Source organism: Condylura cristata, unplaced genomic scaffold (genome assembly GCF_000260355.1).
Source record: "Condylura cristata isolate star-nosed mole 26May11 unplaced genomic scaffold, ConCri1.0 scaffold00015, whole genome shotgun sequence".
NCBI classification, from domain to species: domain Eukaryota; kingdom Metazoa; phylum Chordata; class Mammalia; order Eulipotyphla; family Talpidae; genus Condylura; species Condylura cristata.
The window spans coordinates 42198333-42216429 of record NW_004567116.1 but is presented as its reverse complement, the minus strand read 5'-3'; the positions used below and the strand labels follow the sequence as shown (position 1 = coordinate 42216429).

The following is an 18097-nucleotide window of genomic DNA, read 5'->3' as shown; positions in this document are numbered from 1 at the left end:
TATAATTTTATGAACTTATTTTTTTTAAGATTTATTTATTTATGCATACAGAACTGGGGTACAGGTTAGAGGTGCAGAGGTGGTGAGAGGCTTCACCAGAGACAGAGTGGAAGTGGCTTTAGCTTCTTAGTTCTGAGCTTTAACCCACTGCGCCACCAGGGAACACCCAGGAGAACTTATCTTTAAAAGTCTATAGCTACATCATTCTGAAGACATTTGTCTGTAATTTTTCATATTTCTTTTTTCAACTTCAAGAAGTGCCTGAGAACTATTATTTTCAAGGGAGTTATGGACTTGCCTGTCACCTGTCTTGAGAACAAGCTCTCTGTCCTCCCAATAACCTTTCCTGCCCAATTTTTCTGGCAAGATATACTTCCTTGCCAACCTAGCAAAACCCAATCTTACCCAAAAACTCAATTATCTCCACTTCTGGATGACCATTCCACTTGGCTCATTTATGGTTTATTTTGCAATGATCTATTTTCTTGCTAATCTCTATATCTAGACCATTAGCCCCTCCATAGACGGGATCATGGTTTTATTTCTCACCTTGAGACACTATCTAGCACAACAGTTTAGTGCAAGGAGCTAGGATTTCTAGATTTAAATCTCACACATCCAAAAAATGTATCCTTGAACAAGTCATTTAATCTTTCTGTGAGGAAGTTCCCTTATCTGTAAAATGAGCATAATAGTAGCGACTTTAAATAACCTTTACTTCCTTTAAACAGAAAATTTTTGTGTCATAGTTACAAAAGTAATTTGGGAGGAATAATGAAAAGTCACTCCATATATAAAAGGATCAATATTTCCAGATCAAACAAATGCAGTGGGAAAGAAAGAGACTTGAAATCTTTGGAAGGCAAAAAAAAATATTCCTCTAGTGGTTCTCCATCACTTTCAAACCATGCCACCCACATCTGACACCCACATCAAGGTTTCTTTATTCTTATTTTCCCATCGGTACTACCATATCCAGCCAGCTCTCTCTGGCATACCATGCTTAGACTCTGCCTGTGAACCGATCACCTTTCTATGCATTTGTCATTTAGATGTCTGATACCAGACAAATGTGACTTGAGCAAGGACTAGCTCTTGTTTTCTCAGCTTACAACTCGGTACTAACTGGTTTCCTTAGCCTTACTCCACTTCACCTGGAAGCTTTACACGTGATCAATCTCAGACCTCTCCCCACGTGGGCGCTCTGCTTGCTTCGCCAATAAATCTTAGTGCCCTTGCTGACCCCGCCCCTCCCCACCCATTTCTCTGCCCCCCCCGCCCATCCTCTCTGCCCCGCCTCCTACTTTAGCTAGGGTCAGAAATGCGCATGCTCCTTCCTAATCTCCCCGCGGCGTGGTGACGTCTAGCGGCGTGATGACGTAGTGGTAGTGGTAGCGCGTGTTTCAGCTGGGTTTGGGGTCGAGATGTATTCTTAGAAGCGACGCGGGACCGTGGGGGTGTCCGAGTTGACTCCCCCGCGTAGATTCCTTTTGGCGTCCCCGCTAAATGTGATATTTTTTTTCCAACCAGTCGGGAGAGGGAAACGGAGCCGAGGTTCTTTGGGGACAGAGCCGGGGCCTGGGAAGGGAAGGGAACAACTACGAGCAAAAAGGGGCGTCTGGGGGCTGGGTGGGGAAGAGTGGGGAGGGTCCCTGCGCTTTGGGGCCCAACAGTGCGGCATCCAGGCAGGTCGGAGAAGGGCCTGGGGCAGCGGCGCGATGTTGGGGGCCCGGTGCCTGCTCCGAACGCTGCGCTTCTGTTCCACTGCTACCTGCCCGAGGCACACAACTTCCACCAAATTGAGCGTGCGGGAGGCTCTCGGGTCTCAGAACGCGAGTGGGGAGCGCGTTAAGGTCCAGGTTGGTGACTGGGAAGGGGATGGATTTTTTTTCTCTAAGTGACTTTCATGGCACCCTCACTTCCAGGTTTGCCTGTACTGGCAGGGCAGACTAGCAGGGAAAAGTAAGACAAGGCAGGCAATCGTGTACTTGCACACACTCTTGTTTTCTTTCGTTAATTTTTGCAGAACTGATGCCTGTAAAGTGCTGGAGCTTTGCTTTTATTTAGGCCTTCACCTGTACGCTTGTTAATCACACAAGTAAATAAACGAATGAGCCCCTGATCTCTTTATTCATTAAGCCACACCTGTTATTCAGCTTAAGTAAACTGTCTAAAGTGGGGCTTTGCATGTAACTTAAGTTTAGTAAATTGAGAGAAAGTGAACTATAGCATTTTGAAAGAACTCCCAGTCAAGCTGCCTAGGTTTCAATCTGAAATAATTATGGGCATGCTGTACATCTCACTTTCCTCTTAATGTAAATGAGAGTGGATAATAGTCCTGAGGATTAAATGAGTTGACAGGTATAGTCATTTAGAACAGTGACCCACAATAAAAAAAATTACCTGTCATTAATTCTCTTGCTAGTAATATTTGCAGCTACTTAAAATTTCCCCTTAAAGGAGCAGGACAAATAAGTTGGCTTGGCTTATTTTTAGACTGCTGAAAACACTGATCCAGTTATTTGTTGCCTTTACCGATCCTTGTATTTTAGGATCCTAATTAAAAGTTTGGGTTTTTTTTTTTACATTGATCTCCTTTAGATATTAATGATACCTTGTGTGTGCTAGTCAAGAGAGGATTTAAAGATGCAAAGAACAAAACTTGCTTAGACTAGAGATTTCCGTTTTAGTGCTGTGAACTCTAATACAGCGGCTCCCAACCACTTGTGGCATTGAACATTTGACATGTGGCTGGTCCAAATTAATGTAAAATACACACCAATTTTGAAGCACAAACAAGAACACAAGATATTTCAATGTATATTTTTTGATTTCATGTTCATAATTTTGGGCAAAATAGGTTAAATAAAATGTTAATTAACCTATTTCTAAAAAGAAATACTTTTAATGTGAACACTTCAATTATAAAATTACATTGGCAGCTCATATGATGGATAGCCCTGGTTTAATGAGTCAGACAAGTAATGACAGCTCTGTGGTAAGAACTAGTGGTGTAAACGAACTGCGAGAAAGCAGGGATGTACTTAGCTGGGTAAGAATGTCAAAGAAAACTTGAGGTATGAGGTAACATTTCCACTGAGCCCTGAAAACCATGTTCCTCAGACAGACGAGCTAGGGGTAAAAGTAGCATTCTAAAAATCTTGTTGATAACAACATGAGCTTTGAAGTGAGAACTCTACTTGAATTCTAGCTCTACTACTTGGTAACTATGTGACCTTGACTTTTGGAGAGGTTATTCTAACTTGTTCAAGTATGTTTCTTTATCTCTAAAAATGGTAACACTTCACTAGTTTCTTGTGAGGATTTAGTAGTACTAAATAATTTAGAACAGAAATACATTAAAGAGTGCTCCATAAATGTTAACTTTTATTTTCAAGTAAAGAAAATGGTGCTTTGAAAAGTACTAGTAATGGCGCTTGACCAAAAAGCCTTTGGGAAGCATTGGTAAGATGAGTTGGAACCAGAAAGATGGGCATGTTCCAAATTATAGTAGGCTAAGGCAATTCACACTTTATTTAGTGTAGCCCTAGGAGAAAATCAGGGGCTTCTAGTAGATTCGGGGTCAAATTCAGACTCTCCCCTTTACCATTGGTATCACCTCTGAACCTCAAGTTCTTCCCTGGAAGATATGACTGATGATAATCTGTGGGGGTATTGTGAAGAGGTAATGAGACAGCATATGAAGTTAGTTAAACACTTGTCCTGTGCTGAGCACATGGGAGATATTCTTTCATTGAAAACACTGATAATCTACTCTGTGCCTGACAATAGCCTTCAAAACAGCATAAATGTACTCTCTATGCCCTCAAAATATTCTGGATATGCAAATTAGTAACAGGAGCATTTTAATAACAGTTTCTAGAGGGTATAGTGGGAACACAATGCAAAGGTAAATGCAATTACTCTAAATTGGATCATCTTTTTCCAAGCATGTTTGACGGTAAACCAGCTATTTCATTGTTGTTCAGTGTCTACTAGAATATTCTCTTTTTTAAACTAATTCATGTTTTTGGCTTGATTGGTCTCCTTGACATCTCATGTGTACTCACACATACCTGTTATTTTCCTTTAAGTCTCTTTGAAAATCTGTCTACCACTTTATATATGTTTTTGAGAGCTCTTTTTGTATGATACATTGTAAAGGGAGGAGGGGGAGTCTCAGAAAGATGTTTCTAATCTACATCACATAACCTTCTTCAGGGAATTTGGTATAAAAGGACAAAGGTACCAAAATATATAGATAAATTATTTGTAGGTGGAGAGGGAGTAGGAGCAGGAGGAAATATCTAGGATAATCAATATTGAGGCATTGGAATATGAATTAGCCTCATCAACTTGATGGAATATTAGACATACATCAGAATGTGAGTTTGTTAAGAACAAAAAGGTGGAATGTTAAAACTATCTCACTGTGATAGGAAGCACGTAAGATTATAAATGCTCAGGGTTGACTAAAAGTTATTGATTAAAGCAGGATTACTAGTGCATTGGGTTGTTTTAGTATTCTATGTATGTATAATGAAAATGTCAAAGTATTAACATATTTTAAGCTCACATTTAGAAATAATTCTCTTTGTTAGGGATGGATTCGTTCAGTCCGTTCCCAGAAGGAAGTCTTGTTCCTGCATGTAAATGATGGATCGTGTTTGGAAAGCCTTCAGGTTGTAGCAGATTCAAGCTCTGACACTAGGTGAGGTTTTTGTTTTGTTTTGTTTTCCTTTTCCTCTGCTTCCCATTTTCCTAATCCACTGTTCATATCTCCTTAATAATCTTTCTAAACAAATCTGCTTTTCATAGCTATTTAGCTCCAGCCTGAATACCTTGGAGTCAAGATTCTTCAAGTTTGAGCCTTTCTTTCTTGATCTAACATCTTCACACGACTGTATCTTCTACCCATCCTTTGCTTTAGGCTCTCTTAACAACCTGCAATTCTTATATGTATATAAAATAGTTTATTTTTACATCATTTTGTGCATTTTTCCATTTCAGTTGTAATCCCCGTGGGCTTCCCATCACCAAATCACCATAGTGATCCCATCACCACATCACCATAATCCAGTGCATTTCCCTCCCCCCACTGTTTTTGATCCCATTTCCCACTCCACCCCCACAAAACGTCTGTGGTATATAGCTGTTCATTATTATTTTCCCGCTTGGTCCATTATACTCCTGCTATGAGTGAGACCATCCGGTATTTTTTTTTTTTCCTTTCGGCTTATTTCACTAAGCATGACCTTTTCCAGCTCCATCCATGTTGCTGTAAAAGACATGTGTTTATTTTTTTGATTGCTAAGTAATATTCCATTGTGTATATGTACCACATTTTTAAAATCCAGTCATCTACTTTTAGGACAACCTGCAATTTTTTTTTTTAAAGATTTATTTATTTGTGTATACAGAACTGGGGTGCAGGCCAGAGGCTCAGGGTCCGTGAGAGGCTTCACCAGAGACAGAGTGGGGAGCAGAACAGGCAGATGGATGAAGTACACTGCTGAAGGGAGCAGCGGGGGGCGGGTCAGGAGAGGTCTGCCACGCCATGTGGTCACCACCTGGGGCAGGCGGGAATTGAACTTATGCAGAAGTGGCTTTAGATTCTCAGTGCTGTGCTTTAACCCGCTGTGCCACCAGGGAGGGCCCACAACCTGCAGTTCTTAACTCGGTAAAAACTTTTGTCATGAAATAGTTTGATATTGAGAAAAAGTTTGTATTGGAATGAGGAGTTAACATATCTTGTTTATGCCAGGTTTTTTTTATTATTATTATTATAGAGACCTAGCTTTTGGAAGTTCTGTGGAAGTTCAAGGGCAGCTGGTAAAGAGTCCATCCAAAAGGCAAAATGTGGAACTGAAAGCAGAAAAAATTGAAGTTGTTGGAAATTGTGATGTCAAGGTATGCTTTCTGACACGTTTCTGGAGGCTGTTTAAGCTTAATTTAAAATACTAGTAGTCTGTTATAAATGTGATCATTGATAAGATGGCACTTAAACCATTCTTTGATTGTGACTTACCAGATAACCGAAACAGACCATAGAACCTGAGGAATATAGAGTGGCAAAAAATATGGATGTAGATGGCTTTGTCTGATAAGAGAGAATTAAGTGTTAATCCATACTTCGCAGTGTTTCCTGTCACAGTTGAAACTTGCTCACTTTCACTACAGAGACATACATGGCAAAACACATTCTTAGAGATTCTCTGCCTAGAAATGACTTTGATTCTTGCATGATCTAGAATTCTACTGTCCATTTTAGTATCCCCTAGGTCTGCCTATGGCTGTTTAATAGTAAATCAATTGAACTTAAATTAAAAAATTGAGTTCTTCAGTGGCATTAGCTATCTATGCTAATGCTTATTTGTAATGCTTGAATGAGCAAAGAAATTCTACATGAAGACTTGTTTATATCTGCTTTTTCAATACTCTTCTTCTGTTAGTAGCTTTTTATTTATAACCTCATAAAAAGTTAGAGGTAATAAAAACAAAGATTATCAATTCATTTTGTTAAATTACATCCAACCAGATGAAATGATTTTCAGAATCTTTTATTGCAGATTAAAGGCACAACTAAAATTTATATACTAGCCATTTCATTCTCCTGTGTTTTTGCTATACTTGTCTCCATGTATTGAACAGAAGGGGAGGAAATATAGGGAAATTGCAGCATTTAATTCATTTGGATAATTGGAATGAATTAACTGAAAGGTAATAAGAAATAACACAGGGTAAGTAAAATGGGTCATTCTGAATCTAATGGACCCCTAGAATTAGAAATTAGACTTCAATACCTATGGGATCTAGCAAAAGCAGTACTAAGAAGGATGGATACAGCAATACAGATCCACATCAAGAAACAAGAAATATCTCAAATAGATAACTGTATGCTCAAAGGAGTTAGAAGAAGAACAAATAAAACCAAAAGCTGTCATAAGGAAAGAAATAATAAAGATTCAAGTAGATATAAATGAAACAGAAATTTAAAAGGTAGTACAAAAGATAAATGAAACAAAAAACTTGTTCTTTGACAAGATAAGTAGACAAACCTAGTTAGGCTCACTGAGGAAAAAAAGGAGAAAACACTAATAAATAGAATCAGAAACGAAAGGAGAAATTATAACAGACATCTCAGAAATACAGAGGATCATAAGAGACTATTAGGAGCATCTATATGCAATTAATTGAATAACCTAGAAGAAATGGAAAAAATTTTAAGTACATAAAACCTTTCAAGACTGAATTAGGTAGAAATAGAAAACCTGAATCAACCAGTTTTAGCAAGGAAATTGAAACAATATTCAAAAGTCTCCCACAAAACATAAGTTCAAGATCAGATACTTTATTAGTGAGTTCTTCCAAAACTTCAAGGACAAACTATACCTATCTTTATCAAACTCTTCCCAAAAATTGAAGGAGAGAATGTTTAATGAGGCCAGCATTATGTTGATACCAAGAGCAGGCAAAGACATCACAGAAAAAGAAAAATGTATACCAGTATCCCTGATGAATGTAGATGCAAACATCCTCAACAGAATGTTAGCAAACTGAATTTCAGTGTTCATTAAAAGGATCACATGCCATGACCAAGTATGATTTATTCCAGGGACACCAGATAGTTCAACATATGAAAATCAATCAATGTAATTCACAGCATCAACCTATAATAGGAAAGATAAAAATCTTATGATCATATCAACAGATGCAGACAAAGCATTTGACAAGACTCAGCATCCATTCATGATAAAGTTATCAGTGAAATGGGGAAAGAAGGAATATACCTCAACATAATAAAGGCAATACATAACATATCCATGACTAAGATCATACTCACTGGTGAGAAACTGAAATCTTTTCCATTAAGGTAGGTATAAGGCAAGGATGTCCACATTCACTGTTAATATCCAACATAGTATTATACTCCTTCCTGGAGCAATTAGATAATAGAAAGAAGTAAAAAGAATCCAAGGTAGAAAAGAAATAGAACTATCACTGTTTGCAGACAGTATTACAATATACATACAAGAAACCCTAGACTCCTTTAGAAACATTAAAATGGTACAATGAAATTGGCAGGCTACAAAATCAGTGCAGAAGAATTTTACGGCATTCCTATACACAAATAATGAACTAGAAAGAAAAAAATCCTGTTGACAATCACATCAAATAGAAATCCATGCCAAGGAGTAAATTTAACAAAGGAGATGAAAGACCTATATAATGAAAACTATAAGATAAGATTAAACGAAGAAGAAGACACAAAGAAGTGAAAAAAAATAATCTTGAAAAATAACATTGTTAAAATGGCCATCATACCGAAATCATTATAAAGATAAAATGTGCTATTAAAGTTTCAGTGGAATTCTTCAAAAAAATAGATTAAACATTACTGAAATTTATATAGAATTACAAAAGCAGTCCTGACAAAAAGAAGCATAATATATCACATTCCCAGACATCAAATTATACTACACAGGTATAATCTTAATATAAACAGTATGGTACTGAGAAAAAAAAAAATAGACACATATATACAATGGAAGAGAATTGAGAGCCCAGAAATAAGCCCATATATACATGGACAGTTAATTTACAACAAAGTAGCCAAGTGTATACACTGGAAGAAAGAGAACCTTAACAAATCATATTGTGAAAGCTAGATAGCTATATGGAAAAGAATGAAATCACTACCTCACACCATTTACAAAAATTAACTCAAAATGGATTAAAGACCTCGATATAAAAGCTAAAACTGTAAAACAAGTAGAAGGAGTTATTTGACAAATTACTTCAGTGGTATCTTTGGGAACTAGAACAGTAAGGAGAACAAAAGTAAAAATAAATAAATTGGGGCTATATCAAACTAAAGGTCCTACTGAATGGGAAAAAATATTTATACATTATACATCTAACAAGATGCTAATATCCAAGATCTACCAAAAAACTCACGTTCAGTAAGAAACAAATAACCCAATTAAAGAATGGACAGTAGAACTAAATACATACTTCTCCACAGAAGACATATGGATGGCTAATAGGCAAACAAAAGGATGTTCATTGTCACTTATCATTGGGGAAGTACAAAACCACAGTTAAATATTTCTTATCTGTGAGACTGGCCCATCAAAAAAGATCAGGAAAAAACAAGTGTTGTGACGGTTTGGAGAAGGAACTCCCCTGTGAAAAATACTGAAGAGTTTTCTTTTTTAAATATTTATTTATGCATACAGAAATGGGGTATAGGCCAGAGGTGCAGGGGTGGTGAGAGGATTCAGAGACAGAGTGGGGAGCAGAACAGACAGATCAATGAAATACACAGCTGAGAGGAGCAGTGGGCAAGAGAGGAGGATCTGTTGTGCCTTGTGGGCTGGGATCCAACTTGCACGGAAGGGGCTGTGGCTAGCTTGCAGTGCTGCTCCCTAACCTATTGTGCCACTAGGGAAGGCCTAAAAAGTTTTCTTAAAATAGTAGAAGACCTACTGTGTAACAGTCAACTCCTAGGTATTCAAAGAATACAAAAATGCTAATTTAAAAAGGATATATCCACTTAGGTTCATTGTAGTGCTCTAGCCAAGCTATGCAAACAACCTCAGTCCCCAACAATAGATGAATGGACAACCAAGTGGTATACATACACAAACACACATACAAAATGGTATACTGCTCAGCTATTAAAAAACAAAAGATGAACTCTGACCATTAGGGACAAGATGGATGGAAATGGAAGGGGTTAGGCTAACTGAAATAAGGAGAATGATGACGAAGATAATGATGTTATTGATTTTGAATGTGAAGAAACTAAACCAATAGAAATCTGACTGCAGAACTGAGGCAAGCAGAGGGGGAAGCAGAGGTGTGGGGAGCAAAGTACGGGAGGGGGGTTCAATGGAATATGGTGGAGGATTATTGGGGCTTTTTGATGGTGGGCATGATATAGAAACATACATTTGAAGAGCTATGATCCTGTACCTCTAAATCATATACAGTGTTGTTATTCTGTATTACCTCAATAAAAGCAATGCAATTAAAAAAATTAGATTTGGCCCTCCCTGGTGGCGCAGTGGGTTAAAGCACTGCACTGAGAAGCTCAAGCCACTTCTGCATGAGTTCGATCCCAGCCTGCCCCAGAGGTGATCCACATGGCGAGGCAGACCTCTCCTGACTTGCCCGCTGCTCCCCTCAGCAGTGTACTTCATCGATCTGCCTGTTCTGCTCCCCACTCTGTCTCTGGTGAATCCTCTCACCCTCCGCATCTCTGGCCTATACCCCAGTTCTGTATGAATAAAATAAATAAATCTTTAAAAAAAATTAGATTCTAAGATTTCTAAAGAATAGACTGAAAATAATTTGGAACTCAGAAGAATGGAAATGGTAAATGTTTTTGGTTTTGCTTTTTTAGAGGGATATATGATCATTAAATTTTTAAAGATTTATTTTTGTTTATTTATGTATAAAAGAATTGAGGTGTAGGCCAGAGGTACTGGGGATAAGAGGATCCACCAGAGACAGTGGGGAGCAGAACTGGCCGATAGAACAGAACAGGCTGGAATACGCTGCTGAGGGGAGCAGCAGGCGAGACAGGAGGTCTGCTGTGCCATGTGGGTTAAATCCCAGGCTGGGGATCTGGATCAAACTCATGCTGCAGTGACTGGTGATAACTTCAAAATACTGAGATTTTAACCCCTAACTACCAGAGAGGCCTAATCATTAAAAATTTATCTTGCATTTTACTTTTCTTAAATTATTCCCCTTGTTAAAGTTGATGCTGTCACCTTCTTTTTTCCCTCATTTCAGTGTCATTTTTATATATTCAGGTACTGAGGGATTCTCAGTGCCTGCCATTCCTCAAATTCCTATTGATATGGTTATACTTCCATTTTGGCATGATTGTGTAAGTTTATTTCTATGATATATAAATCAGTATGCTCACAGGGCCTGAAGGGAACAGGCAAGACTAAAACAACCTAACAGTGTGCTTCTGTTATCTTTTGTTTTCTGTTATCTTTTTTCCTGAAACTTTAGTTTTTACCTGAATGTTTTTTCTGTTTTCTTACTGTTGTAACATGAGTGTGGACAGAGAGGAATATTTCGAGGTGGGGTTATAATTTACTTTAAAAGTTCTAAAGTAGGGGCCCTCCCTGGTGGCGCAGCGGGTTAAAGCACGGCGCTGAGAATCTGAAGCCACTTCCGCATGAGTTCGATTCCTGCCTGCCCCGGAGGTGACCACATGGCGAGGCAGACCTCTCCTGACTTGCCCGCTGCTCCCCTCAGCAGTGTACTTCATCGATCTGCCTGTTCTGCTCCCCACTCTGTCTCTGGTGAATCCTCTCACTCTCCCCATCTCTGGCCTGTACCCCAGTTCTGTACGAATAAATAAATAAATCTTAAAAAAAAAAGTTCTAAAGTACATCCTGCTCTGTCACATGACAAAATAAAGAGGAGCAGCTGACCTTCCCTCATGTTCTTAGCAGTACATGTTGATAAACAGTGATAAAAAGTGCCAATTGATTATGAATGATTGTGTGGTTTCAAGACATTTGGGTGATTTTAAAATCGAATGCCAGCTGTGTGTATCCAGCTACAGAAAACATAATCTTTAATTTCTGTAATACTCTGAATTCCTCCGTGCCAAACAGTGGGCTATTTTGCATAATTATATCCTATTCTGCCTGTTAGTAGTAATTAATAACTAGCAGATAGAAATTTGATCAATAACATTAATCTCAGTGGTACTAAGTAATAACTTTGCCTAAAGCTCCACAGCTAACAAGTAAGTACATACGGATTCAAACCCACATTTGTGATTCAACCCTGCCATCCTATAACTTGTTGGAATTAATGCGGACTGCATTCCATTATATTAATAAATGAAGGAAAATATCTTTGTTTTGTTCTAAACACTATTTAACAAATGCTTTGGAAAATGGCCTTATATAAACAGTATCTTACTTTTAGTGTTTACTAAAACACTACTTTTTCCATTTATTGGCAGGCTTTCCCTTTTAAATATAAAGAGAGGCATCCTCTGGAGTATCTGAGACAATATCCTCACCTTAGATGTAGGACTAATGTCCTGGGTTCTATATTGCGGGTTCGCAGTGAAGCCACGGCTGCTATTCATTCTTTCTTCAAGGTAAGGCACTTTGCTTCTAAATATTCTTTCTTGTGAAGAAGTGAGTAATTGTGCTCTAAAGTATTATCCTGAAAGTTGTTATATAAGTCCATTTTACTTTTTTCTCTAACTATAAATATGTACTGCTTTGTCAGATAAAGAGATAAAGAGAGGTGACTCTCCTTCCCTACTGTTCTTAGCAGTATTTGTTGATAAACAGTGATTTTAAATAAAGTGCCAGTTGATTATGAATGTTTGTGTGCTTTGTATCACTGGTTTTGAGCAATTTTATTATGATGTACTTTGGTACAGTTTCGCATGTTTGGAGTTAACATTGAGTTTTCTGGATCTGTGTATTTATGTTTCATCAAATTTTCTAGTCATGTCTTCACATTTTTTTTCTGTTACCTTCTTCCTTTGAAAACTTCCTTACCCATGTATAGGTTATTCCTGGGTAATATACTTGCTGATGCTCTTTTCTTTCTTTTTTAAAGTTCTTTTTCTCTGTGTTCTTCTTTTGGTTAGTTTCTATTGCCATGTCTTTAAATCTTACAAGGCCTCATTTATTGTGCATTTTTTGATCTTACACATTATTATAGGCTTCATATCTAGGTGTTTGGATTGGGCCTTTAAAAAAGTATCTTCCGGCCCTCCCTGGTGGCGCAGCGGGTTAAAGCACGGCGCTGAGAATCTGAAGCCACTTCCGCATGAGTTCGATTCCTGCCTGCCCCGGAGGTGACCACATGGCGTGGCAGACCTCTCCTGACCCGCCCACTGCTTCCCTCAGCAGTGTACTTCGTAGATCTGCCTGTTCTGCTCCCCACTCTGTCTCTGGTGAAGCCTCTCACCGCCCCTGAGCCTCTGGCCTATACCCCAGTTCTGTATGCACAAATAAATAAATAAATTAAAAAAAAAAAGTATCTTCCATATCTCTACTTTTTGAATGTATACATACAGTTTTAATAGCTGTTTAATAACTATGTCTTACATCCTTTTCTGCTTGTAACATGTCTGTCAGTCATGAGTCAGCTTTGATTTATTGATTAATCTCCTCATTATGGGTTATGTTTTTCTGACTCTTTGCATACCTGTTAATCTTTGATTGAATGCCAGACATTATAAATATTACCCTATTCGATTCTGGATATTTATAAAGCTGCTTAAACTTTGTTCTATAAACAGTTAAGTTACTTGAAAACTGCTTGATCCTTCTGGGTCTTGCTTTTAGTGTTTGGTAAGGTCTGGAGCATTGCTCTGTCTTGGACTTACTATTCCCCACTACAAAGGTATACATCATGAATACTGAGTGAGTTATGAGTTGTCTCAGTCTGACTTGTGGAAACAGGCACATTTTCCTGCCACATATAAGCACCATGCTTTGTTCCCTCTAATCTCTTTAGGTGGTTCTTTCTCTGATGTTGGATAGTTTCCTCACACACAAGAGCTGGTCAGTCATCTATCTAAACTACAATGTGACCCTCTAGGCTTTTCTATGTAGCTCTCTCCTCTCCGGCACACTGTCCTATAAACTCTAGCTTCTATGGTCTACTCAGACTCTTAACTCTGTCCTTGATTTGGGGCATCCCTTTTATTTATTTATTTTCCCCTTTTCATTCATTCCCCTCAAGGTAGTTAAAAGTGGGCTGCTGGTTAGTTTCACTATATTTGTTTCCTGTCTCTCAGGGATGGCTGTCTCTGATATTCAGTGGCTGGTAAACTATTTTTTCATGTGAATTGATTGTGGCCTTGTTTTGGGGTTTTGTTATTCGTTTGTTTGTTTAGTTGTTTGGTGGCTCCTATTTCTCCATCTTTGTCATAGACATTTTATAGAGAGTAAGCACTAGCTTGAAAGTTAGTGGTGTTGCAAAGTAGATTGATATAATAAAAGGGCATTTTTGTCTCAGTTAGCTTTGCTTTTCAGCCTTCTCTCCCACACAAGAAATTCACAGTGAAATATAGTTGTAAAATTGGTGAGATTAGGGAGCCCCCTCTCCATGGGGATGGGAGGGCCCAAAGACAAATAGTGACCCACAAATAAAATTCAGTGTTGTTTCATGTGAATTGGGAACTTTTTTTATGTGACTTCTCCAGATCAGCTCATTTACAGAAATGGTATAAGAGCATAGCATTTCTTGGGCTGCATCTAAATTCATGCAGTCCCAGCTCTGCTTTAGCACATGAAGAGAATTACTGCTCTTTGAAAAGTTCCTTTTGAGCTAATTTCTGGTGAAACAGCTAACGAATATTATGGCTTTAAAACATGCACTTTTGAATAAGCAAGGGAAAATAAATCACATTATACAATTTCATCCCAGTATAGTTTGAAAGAGTACATTTACATATGTTCTCATAAACTTCTTATGCAACTTCCATATGTCTTTTTGGTAGTGCCCGAACCACACAAATAGAAAATTTGTTCAGAGCTAAAAAAATTTTTGCACATATGAGTTTAACATCTGATAGGTAATAGGACCTGCTTTTATTCTGAAACAGTTGTATGGATTTCTGCCACTAGGTGGTGGTATCAGCAATCTATTGGCCGGTGGCCTTTATTGAAGCTTTGTATAAAAGGCGAAAAAACTCAAACATAAGAGAATGAGCTAGGAAAAATTCAAGTAAAAAAATCAAAATAAGTAAAAGTTTTAAAACATTTTAAGTGGTTGAAAATAACTGGATTTTTAGTACTACTGTAAATTCACTTTTTAATTATAAAGCCCTAAAAATTATAATCCTGATACCTCCTTCTATCATGTTACCCACTTGTGTGTGTGACATAGTGGGATGAATTGTTTAAAGAAGTCACTGGAGTACTATAGAACATAATAAATAATAGTACAAGTTACCTAGTATTTGGAACCATTTCTGTAAATTGTTACTTTAGGTTCCTCAAAAAATGTTAAAGCTTAAAATGTGAAACTTCCGTATATTTTAAATACATCAATGCACATCTAATAGAGATCTGAGAAAAAATAGAAACTTGAACTAATAACTTTTAGTTAGGCTTTCTGAAAGACCTAGAGTTATTTTTTGGTTTGAATTTCAAAGATGTTGTCTATAACTCATAAAATTGACATATTTACTATGTCACTTAATATATGACACTAGAACGTTCATAGAATAAATTACTTAGAACTGAGTTTCTTAAAAAACTGAAGATTGTCTCTTTAGATACCAGTTTTTCCTAATGTAATTTCTTCATATGTAGTAATATGAGTTAACCTTGTTATAGGCTTTCTATAGGCTGGGTTACTTGAGTGCACTTTCCCCAGGGGATACAGGGTGTGTATTACTATCTTCCTGAAGTCAGGGTGTTAACTAAGTGCTACAGTCAGATATACAGAGATGAGATCGTCAGTAGGAAGAAGGTGGCCACATTTTGGAGGTTTTTGTGGTTGTTTTTCTACTTTCCAGTGGAGTAACTCAACTCTACATTATATACTTTTCTGGCATCTTAAATTGTGCAGAAGAAAAAGAGTTTGCCCTTTCCTGATGAGTCAGGTTTTCTTCCTTTGAGTATCTCGTTTTTGCCCTTTTACTTGTAGCAGTATTTTCAAAATCTGTGGTCAGGTGTCATAGCCTTTGCCCCTGTGTGGAATGACCCCAGATTGCTGTGCCTTTGAGTTCCTGTAACAGCTTCGTATGGGTTGTCATTTGTTTTTTTTTATCTCCACTCCTGTCACTTAATGTCACTTAATATTGTGTCTGTGACTAGCTGTTGCAGTCATAGTTGATTCTGATTAAATAATTGATACTTATTGGGGGAGGGGGAATGGACAAGAAAATTAAAGTCCATAATTCTTTGAATGATGACGATGGACTTTAGTATGAGAATTTTCTAATTTTCAGAAATTAAAAATCATTGCCTTATAAAATATCTGATCCTAGAATATGTGTGTCAAAATATGTAGCTATTTAGTGATGGAGATTAGAACTTGAAAATTTGGGTCAAAGTATGTACTTTATTATTTTTGGCCCCTTCTCTGCTCTGCATGGGTCTAGTTAGGAACCCCTTTATGTGCAAAGGGTTAAGTTCCTGCCCCAGTAGCCCACTGCAGACACCTGCCAGCAGTACGCTACCATTCCTTGCTCTGTCCTCTCTACCTTTCCACTTTCCTCTCCAGTTTCTCTTTTTGGGACTTTGTTCTCACTGCCTCATTATTCTTTTGTACTCTCTCTTTTATAGCTTTCAGTGGTCATTTCGATTTGATAAACCTTGTTAGCAGCCCTAAGGCTTGAAAAGCTGGTGACAATTTTAAAAGGAGCTGACTTTAGTCAACTACTAAGAATAATTCCTACAATAGTGATTTAAAAAAATATTTGGTTGTTTTCGTAAGTTGTACAATGTTATTTCTTGTGGCAGTTGACTAGTTCTAACTTTGGCAATTAAGTTTAGCCGTTAAAATTTCTTCTCCCTCCTCCTTCCCCCTTACTACCCCCATTTCCTTTGGATTTTTCACTTCCTCTCTTTGTTTATTGCACTCATGCATCACAGTTGCCTGCATTCATGTGGAATAAATGATTCATGTCCATAGTACTTGGCTCCTAGGAGATAAAAATTTTATGCAGTAATGTTATTGATTATATTTCATTTGTTCTCTATAATGTGCTCTATGCACACTTCTAGGCATGTTGCTCCCAGATTGGGTTTATATTTAAATACTTTGTGAAACTCTTAATTTATAGCTTGAACATTTAATCAGTTTACATCATAAAGCGTGTTGTTGAATGGATACTTTGTATCTCAGCCAGAATATTTGAATTCAAACTTTTAGGAAGGAAAGGACAAATATGGGAGACACTGAAGACATTTTACAATCCTCTAAATGACAAGCAGAATTTAGCAGAGGTATTTGTGTGAGTTTATTGTATTGATTTCAATAGCAAAATTGTATGTTAAACACAACTTCATTGCAACTTTATTTACTTTAGTGATTTCTACCTTCATCCTGCAACATATAGGTGAAATAGAGATTCTTACCTGCATCTGTAATCAAAATGAACTAAGATAACCTTGAAGTTGCTGATTTATTTCACTCCCGCTAGATACTGCTTTGTGGTTCACTAATGGAAATAGACTCAGGAGAGGAAGAATTACTGTTAGGTGCCTCAGCAAAGGATGGATTTGCTGCTCAGAATCTCCCTGAGACGAAGGCCATGCACCCCTGTGTCCTGTGCAGTACTGTACCACAGACTTCCTGGAAGCCGTTTATTTCTTTAGTCCCTATTTACCAGTCTTTTTTCTTTTTAGTGGTTTGTTACGATTGAGGGTCTCATTCCAAAATAACTAACTGTGGTATTGATGACCTTATAATCCTTTAGCAGTATGGGCTACATCATTATACACTATCTTTGAGAGAGAGGATGCGTGTGTTTGTATGTGTGTATGGGAGTCATTACATGTGTAGATAGGTGGGGAAAAAAATAGCACAGTAGTGGAATGCTGACTCTGCAACTGTGTAATTTATTGTACTTCACAATATCTCTGGGCCTCAGTTTCCTTATCTTTGAAGTAAAGAGATATGACTAGATACATTTAAGTTTGTTCTTGAAAGATTCCTGGGCATACATCGTAAAACACTCAACTGATCATTCATTAGTTTTATTTGGGGAGTGAGAGAGAGATTTGATATAATATTACAATATAATAAGGTGTATGTGCTTGGACTTGATTCATATGCAAGCATACTGAAAATGTGTTGTTGTTGTTTTCCAGGACAGTGGCTTTGTGCATATCCATACTCCAGTAATCACATCTAATGATTGTGAGGGGGCTGGAGAACTTTTTCAGGTTGAAGTAAGTTGTACTTCCCATCTTGGGGGATATCTTGCTCTGATAACTTTCATCTGAGGGTTTTGCTTTAAATCGAATAAAAATTGTGTGACCCTTTAAAAATGATTAACAATAGGTGACAATTCCATAAAGTAATGAATCCTTTTTCCAAAAGAACACTACATTGTACAGTTTCTACAATGGCA

At 37.5% G+C, this 18097-nt stretch overlaps 1 protein-coding gene across 1 annotated transcript in view; it reads left to right on the top strand.

The window, feature by feature from the left end:
• The first annotated feature begins 1372 nt into the window (after positions 1-1372).
• The window catches only part of NARS2 (asparaginyl-tRNA synthetase 2, mitochondrial (putative)), a 124158-nt gene continuing 107433 nt past the window's right edge, over positions 1373-18097 (top strand). Inside the window, exons 1-5 of the mRNA XM_004683243.2 lie at positions 1373-1859; positions 4602-4711; positions 5790-5910; positions 12002-12142; positions 17835-17915. Of these exons, the coding sequence (XP_004683300.1) occupies positions 1719-1859; positions 4602-4711; positions 5790-5910; positions 12002-12142; positions 17835-17915 (594 nt within the window). The 5' untranslated portion in view covers positions 1373-1718. The remainder of the gene's footprint in view (positions 1860-4601; positions 4712-5789; positions 5911-12001; positions 12143-17834; positions 17916-18097) is intronic.